Source organism: Leucoraja erinacea, chromosome 3 (assembly GCF_028641065.1).
Source record: "Leucoraja erinacea ecotype New England chromosome 3, Leri_hhj_1, whole genome shotgun sequence".
Taxonomy (NCBI): domain Eukaryota; kingdom Metazoa; phylum Chordata; class Chondrichthyes; order Rajiformes; family Rajidae; genus Leucoraja; species Leucoraja erinaceus.
The window spans coordinates 72,410,402-72,425,708 of record NC_073379.1 but is presented as its reverse complement, the minus strand read 5'-3'; the positions used below and the strand labels follow the sequence as shown (position 1 = coordinate 72,425,708).

The 15,307-nt window shown below is 41.8% G+C and overlaps 1 protein-coding gene across 3 annotated transcripts in view; it reads right to left on the bottom strand.

Moving 5' to 3' along the window:
* fancc (FA complementation group C) overlaps positions 1-15,307 on the bottom strand; it is a 138,783-nt gene that overhangs the window by 56,834 nt on the left and 66,642 nt on the right. For 2 of the 3 annotated variants that reach the window (XM_055632921.1, XM_055632920.1), the window contains exon 7: positions 3,768-3,932. The exons of the other annotated variant lie outside the window; for it this stretch is intronic. In XM_055632921.1, the coding sequence (XP_055488896.1) occupies positions 3,768-3,932 (165 nt within the window). The remainder of the gene's footprint in view (positions 1-3,767; positions 3,933-15,307) is intronic. 3 annotated transcript variants of the gene reach the window in all.

Sequence of the window (15,307 nt, the reverse complement as noted above, 5' to 3'; positions counted from 1 at the left end):
AGGAAACCGGAGCACCCGGAGAAAACCCATACCCAGGGAAAACGTACAAACTCTGTACAGATGGCACCCTATTCAGGATCCAACCCAGGTTTCGGGCACAGGAAGGCTGCAACTCCACCTCTTTGCCACTGTGTCACCCTAGTAAGCACAAGTAAATAAAATTTCATATACAGCTGTGAGTATTGACTCTTCTTATACAGCTGTGAGTATTGACTCTTCTTACTGGATTACTGTTTTATATGCATGATATTGTTTGAAGATAAGTACTGGACAATCATATTTTGCACTATATTTTCAAAATTTACAATAAATCACCAATTTTAATACATACTATTTAACTTTATATCACAACATAATTAAAAGCATTGTGGAAGTAAATCTACATATTTCTGATAATGAACAAAGCATTATGAGAAAATTACTGTTTATAGGTATTGGTTTATTATTATCACCACGTGTAAGGTAAAATGCTTGTCTTTGTGTGCTATTCAAATCAAAGCAGGGAAACTCAAACGTGGCAGATCATTGCATCACAAAGGTAGAAGATTACTTCACTTAGAGTTCAGCGTCCAATTTCAGATTAATTTTCAATATTGTATTTGGCACACACTTACATTATAAGGCATGTTAATTCATTCCACAATGCTATCTTTGGAATCTGTACAGAAGGAATATTTTTACCAAGCAGTCTTTTATGGATTTGCTTCTGATGATTTCTGTGTGGGCTTGGAGACTATTAATTGTGCATGCCATATCACAAGCCACAATTTAATTTTTAAGTAAGAATGCTGGAGTTGCAAAAATCAAATGTAGCATTTGCCAGCAACGTTTGTGAGTTACTGTAAATAATACTTTGTTCAAGAATGTTGATATGTCATTATATTTTTAATGTACCTCATGTGTGCACATAATTTCTTGATTTAAGAGCAAAATCTACTAAATATAGCAATTTATTAAAAGGTAAATAAAAGAAAATAATTTCACTTTCTCTCTTCTTCCTGCCAATATTTGGTCGGGGCAACGTACTCAAGTTTCAGCCTGTACACCATTCTGTGCTGAAGAAACGATATTGTCTAGAGTGCTGGGAAACATGTTCAGCAATACCATTAGAGTTGAATCCAACCCAGCATCAACATATGCAGACATCCTGCTGGATTTTCAGATTATGATTAAATGTGGAAATCCTAATGGATTTTCACTTACCCAAATTAGAGTGACTGGTCAACTGCAGTAACTGCACTCAAGGGGGACAGTGTGGCAACATTGCTGAGAAATCAATATTTTGATAAGGTTTTTCTGGGTATTCTCAATGTAACTCAACTAGGTGTTGAGACAGCAGCATCATACATCAGTTACAAGACACAGTCTTCTTTAGCCTTCAAATCCCCCATATTTTTAATCTCTTGTTTTTTTCCTTAAAAAAAAGTCCACACAAGATGTCCCAGTAGGTAACTGATATTTAGCAGTAACACATGGTTTGGCCTTCAGCATCAATAGGAGTTAATCCTGGCGCGCAGTGGGTTTCTGGGACTTTGATGACCTCTGAGTGACTGTCCCAGAGACTGGAACCAAAGAGTCTAGCTCTGGATGGTAAAGACACTTCACAATTTCCAATCCCACCACACACTACCCTTCAGCCTCCTGTAAACATTTTTTTTTCTTTTCTATTATAGCTTTTATTCTTCCATCAATATTCCACAGCTGCATTCCTTCCTACAGTAATTTGTAAGTCCCTTTGTAGGTTTTGCCCAGCATTTCTCTGATTCTGTGTTTTTTTTAAACAAGATGTTTTTCTAATGTCAGGGATTGTGCTATCTTGTGGTTGGAAACACAAGGTTGTCCAATTCACAATGCTACCAAGGAAAATGGCTGGAAGGACATCATGCACTATTGGAGGATCCAGGTTTCAGGTGCAGATAGATCTGGTTTAAATTATTCAGTTATATTTTTGAAATGGAAGAACACAAGGGGCAGGATTTGTTGTAGCAAGAACGCAAAAAATACAGTAAAAGAAGAACAAGTCCAACAGATAAGCTAGGGTCATGGATTTCACAAACACTTTCTCACAATAGGAGATTGAAGACAAGAGCAGCAGACTCTAAAGTTCACAAATTTGCCTCCACTATAACAGAGGAGAGGAAGTACAAGAAGCTTTTCAATTTGAATGGACCTCAAACTAGAAGTATTATTCAAATACACAAAAAACAGCATTACAGATTCTTTAGTTTTATTATAAAATATTTCTCATACTTTTATCGTTATGCCTTATTTTGAGCTCTTTGATGAAAGAAAGTTGCTGAATATTTCATAGAAAAAAAGAGTTGTTTTTTAATGTACCTCCCCTACTCCACTCCCAACACACTGCTTCAGGAATGTTACACCTTTCTATCTATGCCAGACACTTTCACATCCAATTCAAAATTTAACAGATGGTTTAATATCAAATCAAAGGAAACTTTGAATGTAGCAGCACATCTATGGCATTACATTCTCCTAGATTAAATTCCAGAAATAGATTGGAATCCACAACCTCCTGACTCAGAGTAGGGAATTGACACTGAGCCAAGACTGACACCTGCACCATAGTGTCATGCATGTCTGAAACAACCAGGAGAAATAAGATGAATAATATATTTCTGCTAATTTCAATGTATTTACAGGCCCACCAGGGCGTTCAAAAATGTTTTAAATGTCCATAAGTTAAAAAATTGAATTTATCAGGAGCTGAAGAGTTGTGTTAAATTTTCAATGGAAGAAAAGCAGAAATAAATAACAACTTTTTATAACTAAAGATCATTTATTATTAATAAAACATTAAATTTTAATGCAGCACTTCAGCATATAGCTTCATAAAAGAACATCAATATCCCTGTGGGGAATTATAGAAACATAGAAAATAGGTGCAGGAGTAGGCCATTCGGCCCTTCGAGCCTGCACCACCATTCAATATGATCATGGCTGATCATCCAACTCAGTATCCTGTACCTGCCTTCTCTCCATACCCCCTGAATTATAACATTCTCAAGAGTCTTGTGTAAAATGGATAACTTTCTGACTTTTTTAACTGGGAGGAAATTTAACTATTAGGCAAATTATTATACCGATTGCAATTAGTTTAAAAGGCTCTTGAACCAGCTTCCAATGGACAAAATCTCCACAGGCTAGACATTGGAGTGGCCATTTTGAGAAGAGCTGTTTTGAGCTAGAAGTATTATATTTTGAGGCATTTAGCATGCAAAGAAATAGCAGCAACCAGATCTGTAGCCACATGGCTGGTTTTAGCTATAGGATACATCAAGGCAAATGGAAGTGATAGGGAATCACAAGTGATAGGAGACTCCAGGATGTCTTGTTTCTTTTCCTTATTCAAGCTTCACCTGAAATTCAACAATGCATTTCAATTCAACTACTTCACGGATTACCAAATTCCACACCATAACCACTCGCTGGGTAAAGACAGATTTCCTGGATTTTGTTTGCGGTAATTAACTTACATGCTTGGCCTTTGTTTTGGATCCTTTCATAATTGGAAACATATTCCCAACACTTCCCCATCAAACACTTATAGAATCTTTCCACTGCCTGCTATCAGACCACCTGCAGTCAAACTATTTCTTAAGAAAAAAAGAAAAATCATTTTTTTCTTCCAATGATTCTATTTGTTTAATTTCTAGCTGGTTGGAACATATTGGTACAGTTTCTATGGAGGTTTTAATGCCACCTGCCACGATTTGTAAGCACACTTTTGCAATGTAAAGGCTACTTACTGCAGAAAGCAATTGCTGACAGTTTCTAGGAACTCTGTGCTGAGAGTTTCATCCAAACCATTGTCACGACAACTTAGAAGACTTTCCATCAACGGAACAACCTCGGGTAAAGTAATAATAGGTAAACAGAGAATAGAGATGTTCCTCCATCGTTCTGAGGGTAACCTATATTAAAAAAAACACCATTACTTAAATGAGTATTTTTCTAAGTTACAAGATGAATAGAAAATGTTGGAAATGCACATATTCCATACTCGGAAAGAGGGAAGTTACTTCCACTCACCTTGTGAGAACTTGGATACTTATTCAGATCTCATATCTATTAACATGATGCCAATTATGTTTTCTAAATTTAATTGAGATTTTAAATATCTTTTAACAAATATTTGTCAAACTTCAAGCTCCTCACTAACGTAGATGAACATATAAAATCATTGGAAGAAAACAATGTCCAAAATGTAAATGTCTAGATATTGGGGAACAGGCAAAGGATTTGGATTTTGAAACCTACATCTATGACTCTTATTAAGTGTGCTGGCAAATTTAACAAACTGAGTTTCTATCGATACCAGATTGTAAAATGCATCTGTTAATGAATTGAAAAATTTGTTTCTATTAAGTAATGGTTTTATTAATTTAACCATATAACCATATAACATATCCAAATTTAAACATACAAATTACGACAAATGCAGACGGTCGGGTTGCGTCACAATTTCATTTGGAAATAGATCTGCCCGAGACGAAACAAATAGCAGAGTTGTAGATGTATCCCAGTCCATCACATGGACCAGAATGCACACCATTGACTCCATCTACACCTCATGCTGCCTCAGAAAAGTGGCCAACATAATCAAGGACTTGTCCCATCCCTGTCATTCCTTCTTTTCCCGGCTCCTGTTGAGCAACAGGTTCAGAAGCTTGAAAACATGCACTACCAGACTGAGGAACAGCTTCTTCGCATTTTATCAGGCTTCAGAACGGTAAGCTAGGGTACTGTCTGATTCACCTCTAGCCAATTGCGGACATTGGACTTTGTTTAAGGAACTGATGCACCACAATGCTGAGAACTACATTCTGCACTGTATTTTCCCCTTTTGCTCTACCTATTGTACTTGAGTTTGACTTGATTATGTTTATGTATAATATTATCCAATCTGATTGGATCATGTGTATAACAAACCTTTTCACTGCACTTCGGTGAACGTGACAATAATAAACCCAAAATGCCAATTCAAACATTTAGGTGAGGCTCCAAATTATTCATTATGAATTAACAAAATTAACAATAAATGTAGTCCTATTTAACCACCTATGGTTCTCCTTCAGAGTGGGCCCTATGGAAAGCTGAACAAAAGGCAGCAAGAGGGGAGAAAAATTACAGATACCAATATAAACATACAAATTTATTTGAACAAATTCCAATAATGTAACGATAACAAATCATGAATGCTTGTATATATTTTTTACGCACTTTACTGAAATATCCAACAGATAGCACAATTGTAATTGGGACTCAACTGTTATTTTTTTTAATCAGATCACTATTATATCCTTGAGGTATATCAGCTAATAATATAATAAATGTCTCTGCTCACTCCTGTACAGAAGGAAATCAGAATCTGTAAGTGTGTGTGCCTGTATCTGTCTGTGGAACCAAAGTTACTATCAAACAGGATAGAATAGAATAGAATAGAATAGAATGCCTTTTATTGTCATTCAAACAGACAAGGTTTGAACAAAATTTCATTCCTGCAGTCATGACATTACAAAAAAACCCCAAGACCCACACTTAACACAATTTACACAAACATCCATCACAGTGAATCTCCAACACCTCCTCACTGTGATGGTAGGCAAAAGTCTTATCACTTCCCTTTGTTCTTCTCCCGCGGTCTAGCAGTCCCACTGCAACGTCCAAGCGACTGGGGCTCACGATTTTAAAGGCCCCGGCGGGCGATGGTATGTCCCGCGGCCGGAGCCCTCAGGTTGGTTCCGGTTGGAGGCCGCCGCCGGCTCCACGATGTTAGGCCCAACGACACCGGAGACCCGACAGGGAAAAAGTCGGGTCCCCTTACAGGAAAGAGATTAAAAGGTACCCCCCCCCCCCCCCCAACCACATATACACAGCTAAAAAATAATAAAAATTAAAACTAAAAACATACATCTAACGGGACAAAAATAAAAAAATACAGACGGACTGCAGTCGAGCCGCTGCCGTTAAGCTCCGCCACACTACCATAGCAGGTATGGTATCCAGATACAGTCAGTGATTGTATTATAGAAACATAGAAATTAGGTGCAGGAGTAGGCCATTCGGCCCTTCGAGCCTGCACCGCCATTCAATATGATCATGGCTGATCATCCAACTCAGTATCCCGTACCTGCCTTCTCTCCATACCCCCCCGGATCCCCTTGGCCACAAGGGTCACATCTAACTCCCTCTTAAATATAGCCAATGAACTGGCCTCGACTACCCTCTGTGGCAGAGAGTTCCAGAGATTCACCACTCTCTGTGTGAAAAAAAAAAGTTCTTCTCATCTCGGTTTTAAAGGATTTCCCCCTTATCCTTAAGCTGTGACCCCTTGTCCTGGACTTCCCCAACATCGGGAGCAATCTTCCTGCATCTAGCCTGTCCAACCCCTTTAGAATTTTGTAAGTAATTATCTTCAAATTATGCTAGTTTCTCATGAATAGAACTGTAAACCATATAATCAGGACACAAGATAAATCCTTACCATAATAGTTCAATTCTAAAAATATGGCATCCCCTCCCAAGCCAGTTTCAGTGACTATGCTAAAGGAGGGAACTCATCCCATTGTGTCCAGTGAAAAAAAAACCTTTTAAGCTAACCAGATATCCCAGGCATTTGTACTTCTGTAGATCACTACTTCAAGGACCTAGCCACATACTCCATAAATATAGTGGCGCATTACTCCTTCAAGTAGTGGGTTTTATGGCCTATAACATTTGTGGTGAAAAAATATAATTTCTCCACTCTTTCTTCCACCATTTATATTAAATCCATAAACTGGTTATTGACCTATCCACAGAAGAACTAGATTCTTCCTGTTCCGATGTCTGAGCCTCTCTTAATTTCTTACACCTTTATTAAAATTTCAGTTTAAAGAAGAACATCCTTTGAAAGTTGAAGGAATTTAGGTGGTCTTGGATGTGAGTACGCACAATGAAGATCATAACTTTAGCTCAAACAGTATTGCTGATTGTCCGCAATAACCAAGCTGACCTCCCGGTGGCTCAGCACTTCAACTCCCCCTCCCACTCCGCCTCCGACCTCTCTGTCCTGGGTCTCCTCCATGGCCACAGCGAGCAGCACCGGAAATTGGAGGAACAGCACCTCATATTCCGTTTGGGGAGTCTGCACCCCGGGGGCATGAACATCGACTTCTCCCAATTCTGTTAGTCCTTGCTGTCTCCTCCCCTTCCTCAGCTCCCCTGCTGTCTCCTCCCACCCTCCAGCCTTCCGGCTACTCCTCCTTTTCCCTTTCTTGTCCCCACCCACCCCCACCCCTGATCAGTCTGAAGAAGGGTTTCGGCCCGAAACGTTGCCTATTTCCTTCGCTCCATAGATGCTGCTGCACCCGCTGAGTTTCTCCAGCTTTTCTGTGTAACCTTGCTGATTTGATCTGTGTCTGATTTTGCTGCTGATGACCTGATCCATTATCCATGTCAGGTTTCCACACCACCATCACCTAGTGGAATGCGGGCAGCCATGTTGGTTAGGCAGTTCAAATTACGATTTTGAACGAACAGTACTCATTTCGATGGTCTCTGCATGTATTCTAATTAAAGTACTTTGAAGGTGGAATCTCCTATAGATAGGGTGGTAAAGAAAGCTTTTGGTGTGCTAGCCTTTATAAATCAGAGCATTGAGTATAGAAGCTGGGATGTAATGTTAAAATTGTACAAGGCATTGGTGAGACCAAATCTGGAGTATGGTGTACAATTTTGGTCGCCCAAGGATGTCAACAAAATAGAGAGAGTACAGAGGAGATTTACTAGAATGCTGCCTGGGTTTCAACAACTAAGTTACAGAGATGGGTTGAATAAGTTAGGTCTTTATTCTCTGGAGCGCAGAAGGTTAAGGGGGGACTTGATAGAGGTCTTTAAAATGATGAGAGGGACAGACAGTTGATGTGGACAAGCTTTTCCCTTTGAGAATAGGGAAGATTCAAACAAGAGGACACAACTTCAGAATTAAGGGACAGAAGTTTAGGGGTAACATGAGGGGGAACTTCTTTACTCAGAAAGTGGTAGCGGTGTGGAATGAGCTTCCAGTGGAAGTGGTGGAGGCAGGTTCGTTGGTATCATTTAAAAATAAATTAGATAGGCATATGGATGAGAAGGGAATGGAGGGTTATGGTATGAGTGCAGGCAGGTGGGACTAAGGGAAAAAAAGTTGTTTGGCACGGACTTGTAGGGCCGAGATGGCCTGTTTCCGTGCTGTAATTGTTATATGGTTATATGGTTACTTGTTATGATATATAACAACTCTGTATCAATATTACTTTGCACATGGTGTCAGAAGTAGGACAACATTGCGGTCGACGACATAGAAGAGCAATCTGTATGGTTGGTCCCCGAGGTGGCACTGCAGCTTCACAATACTGACCGTAATGACCTCGTAAAGGCGCGACGCAACATCTCACCTTCAACAGCAGCAGAAGCAGGCAAACGATCGCCGAACTCGGCCTGGGGCTCACGGCCGTTGCGGTCCGGATCCGCCCCCACTTCTACTCCCAGAGCGGGGCCATGAAAATTGAAGATAGACACAAAATGCAGGAGTAACTCAGTGGGACCGGCAGCATCTCTGGAGAGAAGCAATGGATGACGTTTTGGGTCAAGACCCTTCTTTTCAGACTGAAGAAGTCTCGAACCAAAACATCACCCATTCCTTCCCTCCACAGACGCTGCCACTCCTGCTGAGTTACTCCAGCTTTGAGTCCATCTTCAAATGACGTCACGCGTTCCAGACGGCTGTGCATGCGCATGTAATCGCGCCCGACCTTCGCTCGACCGTCTCGGCTCAACGCGACCATGAGTTTGCGTAATTTGCATGTCAAGGACACGTAAGTGGGACAGGCCCTTTACATTGCTGGGTTTTAATAGCTCTGCCTTCCTCAGGCGATTAAACTGTTCCCGAGACAAAACACTGCATTTCGCTCCAATGTCGATTTTCATCTCGATCACTTTATTGTTTACTGTTATGGTGGCCATTGGCTCACTGTTCTGCACATTTTGTGTGAGAATAGAATGTGCCTGCAGAACGATTCCATCAACCTTTGGCCTCTCGTCCATGTGGCTATTAGACAATTCTGACAGGGGCTCAACACCGGGTCTGACGTGTTTTTGGATTTTCTCAATCTCCGCAACATTCCACGTGATCCCACACTCGGTTCGCCGGCTCAGCGACTCGTGTCTAGACAGACCAGGACTACTCTTCCGGTCGCGAAGCAGCTGCCCCAGCCACAGGTCTGCGAGCCCGAGGTGGTTCGGGTGCATCTGCAGCGTAAAAGACAGACGCAGAAGGCGTACGACCATTCTAGTTGTATCTGAAATTTGAAATAAACTGAAATTTTAACTGAAAGATAGCGGAGTCAAGGGATATGGGGGGAAGGCAGGAAAGGGGTACTGATTGTGGATGATCAGCCATGATCACATTGAATGGCGGTGTTGGCTCGAAGGGCCGAATGGCCTACTCCTGGACCTATTGCATATTGTCTATTTTTCAAGCTGTGACAAATATATATCGGTTACAAAGAAACAAAATGAAGAGATCCTGGGCAGAATAAAATACAGACCAGGAACCTAAATTCCATAAGATTTAGTCCAGGAGAATACATTGGAAAATGGAAGGCACTTGCTTCCAAGTTATCCGGTGTTACTGCTTCCTATCCTCAAGGAATTTCTCTATGGTAGGGGATCTCAGAGAGAAACAAACACTCTCCAAATACTACAAACAGAACTTGCTGGAAATATTCAGGCTGTCACTGAGAAGAGGGAAACAGAATTAATGTTTCTGGTTGGTAACTATTTATCGGAATTGGGAAAAGCTTGCATTAAAGTTGCTTTGCGATTCCATGGCCTCAATAGATTTCAGCAAACCAAAATGATTCCAGATCCCAAAAGACACTGCAGTGGAAAAAATAAATAAATTTGTTCTGTTCAACACAATACGTGTGTGATATAAATAGACAATAGATAATAGACAATAGACAATAGGTGCAGGAGTAGGCCATTTGGCCATTCGAGCCAGCACCGCCATTCAATGTGATCATGGCTGATCATCCCCAATCAGTACCCCGTTCCTGCCTTCTCCCCATATCCCCTGACTCTGCTATTTTTAAGAGCCCTATCCAGCTCTTTCTTGAAAGCATCCAGAGAACCTGCCTCCACTGCCCTCTGAGGCAGAGAATTCCACAGACTTACCACTCTGAAGAAAAAATGTTTCCTCGTCTCCGTTCTAAATGGCTTACTCTTTATTCTTAAACTGTGTGTGTGTGTGTGTGGCCCCTGGTTCTGGACTCCCCCAACATCGGGAACATGGTTCCTGTCTCTAGCGTGTCCAAGTCCTTAACAATCTTATATGTTTCAATGAGATAGCCTCTCATCCTTCTAAACTCCAGAGTGTACAAGCCCAGCTGCTCCATTCTCTCAGCATATGACAGTCCTGCCATCCCGGGAATTAACCTTGGAAACCTACACTGCACTCCCTAAAAATAGCAAGAAAGTCCTTCCTTAAATTAGGGGACCAAAACTGCACACAATACTCCAGGGTGTGGTCTCACTAGGGCTCTGTACAACTGCAGAAGAACCTCTTTGCTCCTATATTAGATTACTCTTGTTATAAAGGCCAACATGCCATTCGCTTTCTTCACTGCCTGCTGTATCTGCATGCTTATTTTCATAGACTGATGTACGAGGACCCCCCAGATACCGTTGTACTTCCCCTTTTCCCAACTTGACGCCATTCAGATAGTAATCTGCCTTCCTGTTTTTCCTACCAAAGTGGATAACCTCACATTTATCCGCATTAAACTTCATCTGCCATGCATCTGCCCACTCCCCCAACCTGCCCAGGTCACCCTGCATTCTCATAGCATCATCCTCACAGTTCACAGTAAATCAAATTGTCAAGCGAGAAAAACTGTGTAGGAAAGAACTGCAGATGTTGGTTTAAATCAAAGGTAGACACAAAATGCTGGAGTAACTCAGCAACTTGTTTGTGTACCTTCAATTTTCCAGCATATGCAGTTCCTTCTTAAACACAGGCAGCATATCTGGAGAGCAGGAATGCGTGACGTTTCGGGTCGAGACCCTTCTTCAGACTGATGACAAGCTAGCAAACTACTTGTTTGGCAGACAGAAGTTATTGAAATATGCTGCCAAAAGAATTATGATTCCTAGTTTGAAGTCATTGAAAATAGTAAAATTATAGTAATTTTTGTCTCTAATTGACAAATTAAGCCCTTTTTAAAAGCAGTCTGTTGTTACATTACCATGATTTAATATATTAAAAAACAGGTGGGACAGCTACAATTATTCAACTTTTGTTTTGCATTAACACTCCTGAAACATTTGAATGGAGCATAGAAGGCAAAGCCTGTAGCAGCATGCACTGTTAACTGTTCTCTTGAGCAACGGTGGAGGTAAATACTGATGGTACCTTTACCCCTAAAATGAGACAGATGTCTCCAAGCGGTATACCACTTCAAACGGTTGCAACCACACTTCCAATTACACGCAAGACCAAACTTTAGTATAAGAGACAATGCACAATCTCTTTAATACATGTTAAGTTTATATTCCAAATCATATACAATGAAAAAAATAATTGGTACAACTCATAATATACAGCATTCTTTACATGAGTGTGTTCTTTCTTTGAATCATTTATGATTAGCAATGGCTGCAAAAGACATCTGCTTCAGACAAAAAAAAGCTACAGCACTCTCCTGATAACTAATACACTGGAGGTTTCCAGGCAAGAGAGAAGCCCTGGGAGTCTTCAATATGATCTCAGATTCCTTGAAATTTCATGGTAGCAGATGAAATGTGGGACATGAAACCTCTTGATCACTATCTATAGCCCTCTTTCAACTGAAGATGCAGTGTTTTATTGAACAACACTTGAAAAGAAGCATGGAAAGTAACAAAGCATAGAATGTATGTATGGTTGGGGATTTCAATATCAAAGTCTATTACTAAGAGTGACTTGATGATATGATCACTAATCAAGCTATGGTTATCAGACCGGATCTGATGGTAGGGAATGAGCCAAGCATAAAGGATTAACCTACTTGCCTCTTTGTCACAGATCTACATGTGCCAGTTCTACATGTCCATTATATAATTAGTAAAAGTTACATCATGTTGTCCTTATAATGACAAAGCACCATCTTAACAAAGAGGACAAACCTGATTGTGTTGTGGGACACTACAAATCATGTTAAATGAGGCTATATCTGTCGAAATGTCCTTTAAAGTCGTCATTTTATCCGCCTCTATAGCTTCCCGTGGCCGTCCGAAGTGGCCGTCCGAAGTCATGTTGCAGTTGCATAAGAAGTTGGTGAGGCCGCATTCAGAGTATTGTATTCAGTTCTGGGCACCATGTTATAGGAAAGATGTCATCAAACTGGAAAGGGTACAGTGAAGATTTACGAAGATGTTGCCAGGACTAGAGGGCCAGAGTTATAGGGAGAGGTTGAGTAGGCTGGGACTCTATTTCATGGAGCACAGGAGGATGAGGGATGATCAAATAGAGGTGTATAAAATCATGATTGAATAGATATGGTTGAGTCTTTTGCCCAGAGTAGTTGAATCGAGGAGCAGAGGACATAAGTTTAAGGTGAAGGGCAAAAGATTTAATAGGAATCTGAGGGGTATATTTTTCACACAAAGGGTGGTAGGTGTATGGAACAAGCTGCCAGAGGAGGTAGTGGAGGCAGGGACTATCGCAAAATTTAAGAAACTGTTAGACAGGTACATGGATAGGACAGGTTTGGAGGGATATGGATCAAACGTGGGCATGTGGGACTAGTGTAGATGGGACACGCTGGGCCGAAGGGCCTGTTTCCACACTGTATCACTATGACTATCTATCTTTCCCTCTCAAACCCATTCTCCTGCCTTATCCCCATTACCTCTGACCGTATCAATCAAGAATCTATCAATCTCCTCCTGAAAAATGTCCATTGACTTGACCTCCACAGCTGTCTGTGGCAATGAATTCCACAGTTCACCACCTCTGACTTAAGAAATTCTTGCTCATCTTCTTCCTAAAGGAATGTCTTTTAATTCTGAGGCTGTGGCCACTGGTCCTAGACTCTCTCACAAGTGGAAACATCCTCTCCACATCCACTCCATCCAGGTTTTTACCAGGCTGGGACAGACGGCAACAGCTTCACACCATGTCCCAAAGCTCATGTCCTGTCCTGCATCACCCAAGGCACCATAACAAAGTAGCTCACAATTGTTTGGGTAACATTCAGGAATGTCTATGTATGTCACATCATGAATATTACTGAAGGGTCTTGACCCGAAATATAATCTATATCTTTTCTCCAGAGATGCTGCCTGACCCACTGAGTTACTCCAGCACTCTGTGACATGTCACCTATTCATGTTCTCCACAGATGCTGCCTGACTCACTGAGTTACTCCAGCACTCTGTGACATGTCACCTATCCATGTTCTCCAGAGATGCTGACTGACCCGCTGAGTTACTCCAGCACTTTGTGTCTATTTTCCCTTCACCCATCTGCCGAAGTTCACTCTCCCCCCTCCTTTCCTATGTTCCTTTCCACCCATAAACCTCACTCTGCCTTTACATTTCACTCCTCTTTCAAATCTGCTCTACTTATCTACATGCATTTTTCTTAACTTTTTAGTCAAAGAATGATGCAGTGTGGAAACAGGCCCTTCAGCCCAACTTGCCCACTCCGACCAACATGTCCCATGTAAACTGGTCCCACTCACACACGTTTGGCCCATATCCATCTAAACCTGTCCTATCCATGTACGTGTCCAAATGTCTCCTAAACATTAGGATAGCCCCAGCCTTAACTACCTCCTCTGGCAGCTTGTTCCATACACCAACCACCCTTTGTGTGACAAAGCTACTCAGATTCCTGTTAATTTCTGAAATATTGGTCATACATTTGATGCAAAAATGCTCCAAAATAAGGCTCAGAATGCATCAGAGAGCATCTAAAACCCTTGAGCTTCCAGGACCCTTAAGCGGGCCCTGGACCCCGGCATCGAGGGATGTCACGCTTCGCGCTTGTGATGCACGCAGCACGCACATTATTTCACATTACATTTTCTGTAATCCTGTCATGCCACCCTCCTTTTTGAAAAGCTTCGTATGGGCCCGCTTCCTCCGGCAGCTCATTCCAGATAAGGGCGCCCCTCTGAATGAAAACGCCACCCCTGTGGTCCCTCTTAAATATATCCCCTTTCACCTCAAGCCTACACCCCCTAGTTTTAGTATCCTACACTAGAAGGATACCAAAACGTTCTACACTTCCTCCAGGTAGCATTCTGGTAAACCTGCACCCTCTCCACAGCTTCCAAATTCTCCTTGTAATGGGGCAACCGGAAATGCACAAAATACTCAAAATGCGGCTTAACAAATGTTTCTAAAGCTACAACATTACTTCCCGACACATACTCATTGCCCTGACTGCTGACGGCAATCATACCGTATGCATTCTTTACCATTCTCTCTACCTGCATTGCCACTTTCAGGGAGCTGTGGACCTGGACCCCAAGAACCCTCTGTACATCAATATTGTTACGGGTCTTGTCATTAATAATATACATTCCCCTTACATCCGATCTCCCCAAGTACAACTCTCAACAGCTTCTCCTTCAACCCTTCCCACATTCTCCAAGTCCAAGGTGTAGTCATGGGCCCTCGCTTGGGCCCCAGCTATGCCTGCTTCTTTGTAGGGTACGTTGAACGATCCCTGTTCCAGGCGCACACTGGCGCTATCCCCGAACTCCATCTCCGCTACATTGACGACTGCATCGGGACTGCCTCCTGCACCCATGCAGAACTCACTGACTTTATCAACTTCTCTAACAATTTTTATCCTGCACTCAAATTCACTTGGACCATCTCCGCCATCTCCCTTTCATTTCTTGATCTCACCATCTTCATCACGGAGATATATATACACTATCCACTGACATCTATATTAAACGTACTGTCTCCCACAGCTGTCATGACTACACTTCTTCCCACCCTGCCTCCTGCAAAGACTCTATCCCCTACTCCCATTTCCTCCGTCTAGGCTACATCAGCGCCCAAGATGAGGTGATCCATACCAGGACATCCGAGATGTCCTTAATTCTTTAGGGAAGGGGGTTCCCCTCTTCTATCATAGATGAGGCCCTCACATGGGTCCCCTCAGTATCCCGTAGCTCCGCTCTTGCTCATCCTCCTCCTCCCAGTTACAACAGGAGTTGCAACACCTGTCCCTTTACCTCCCCCCTCGACTACATCCAAGGACCCC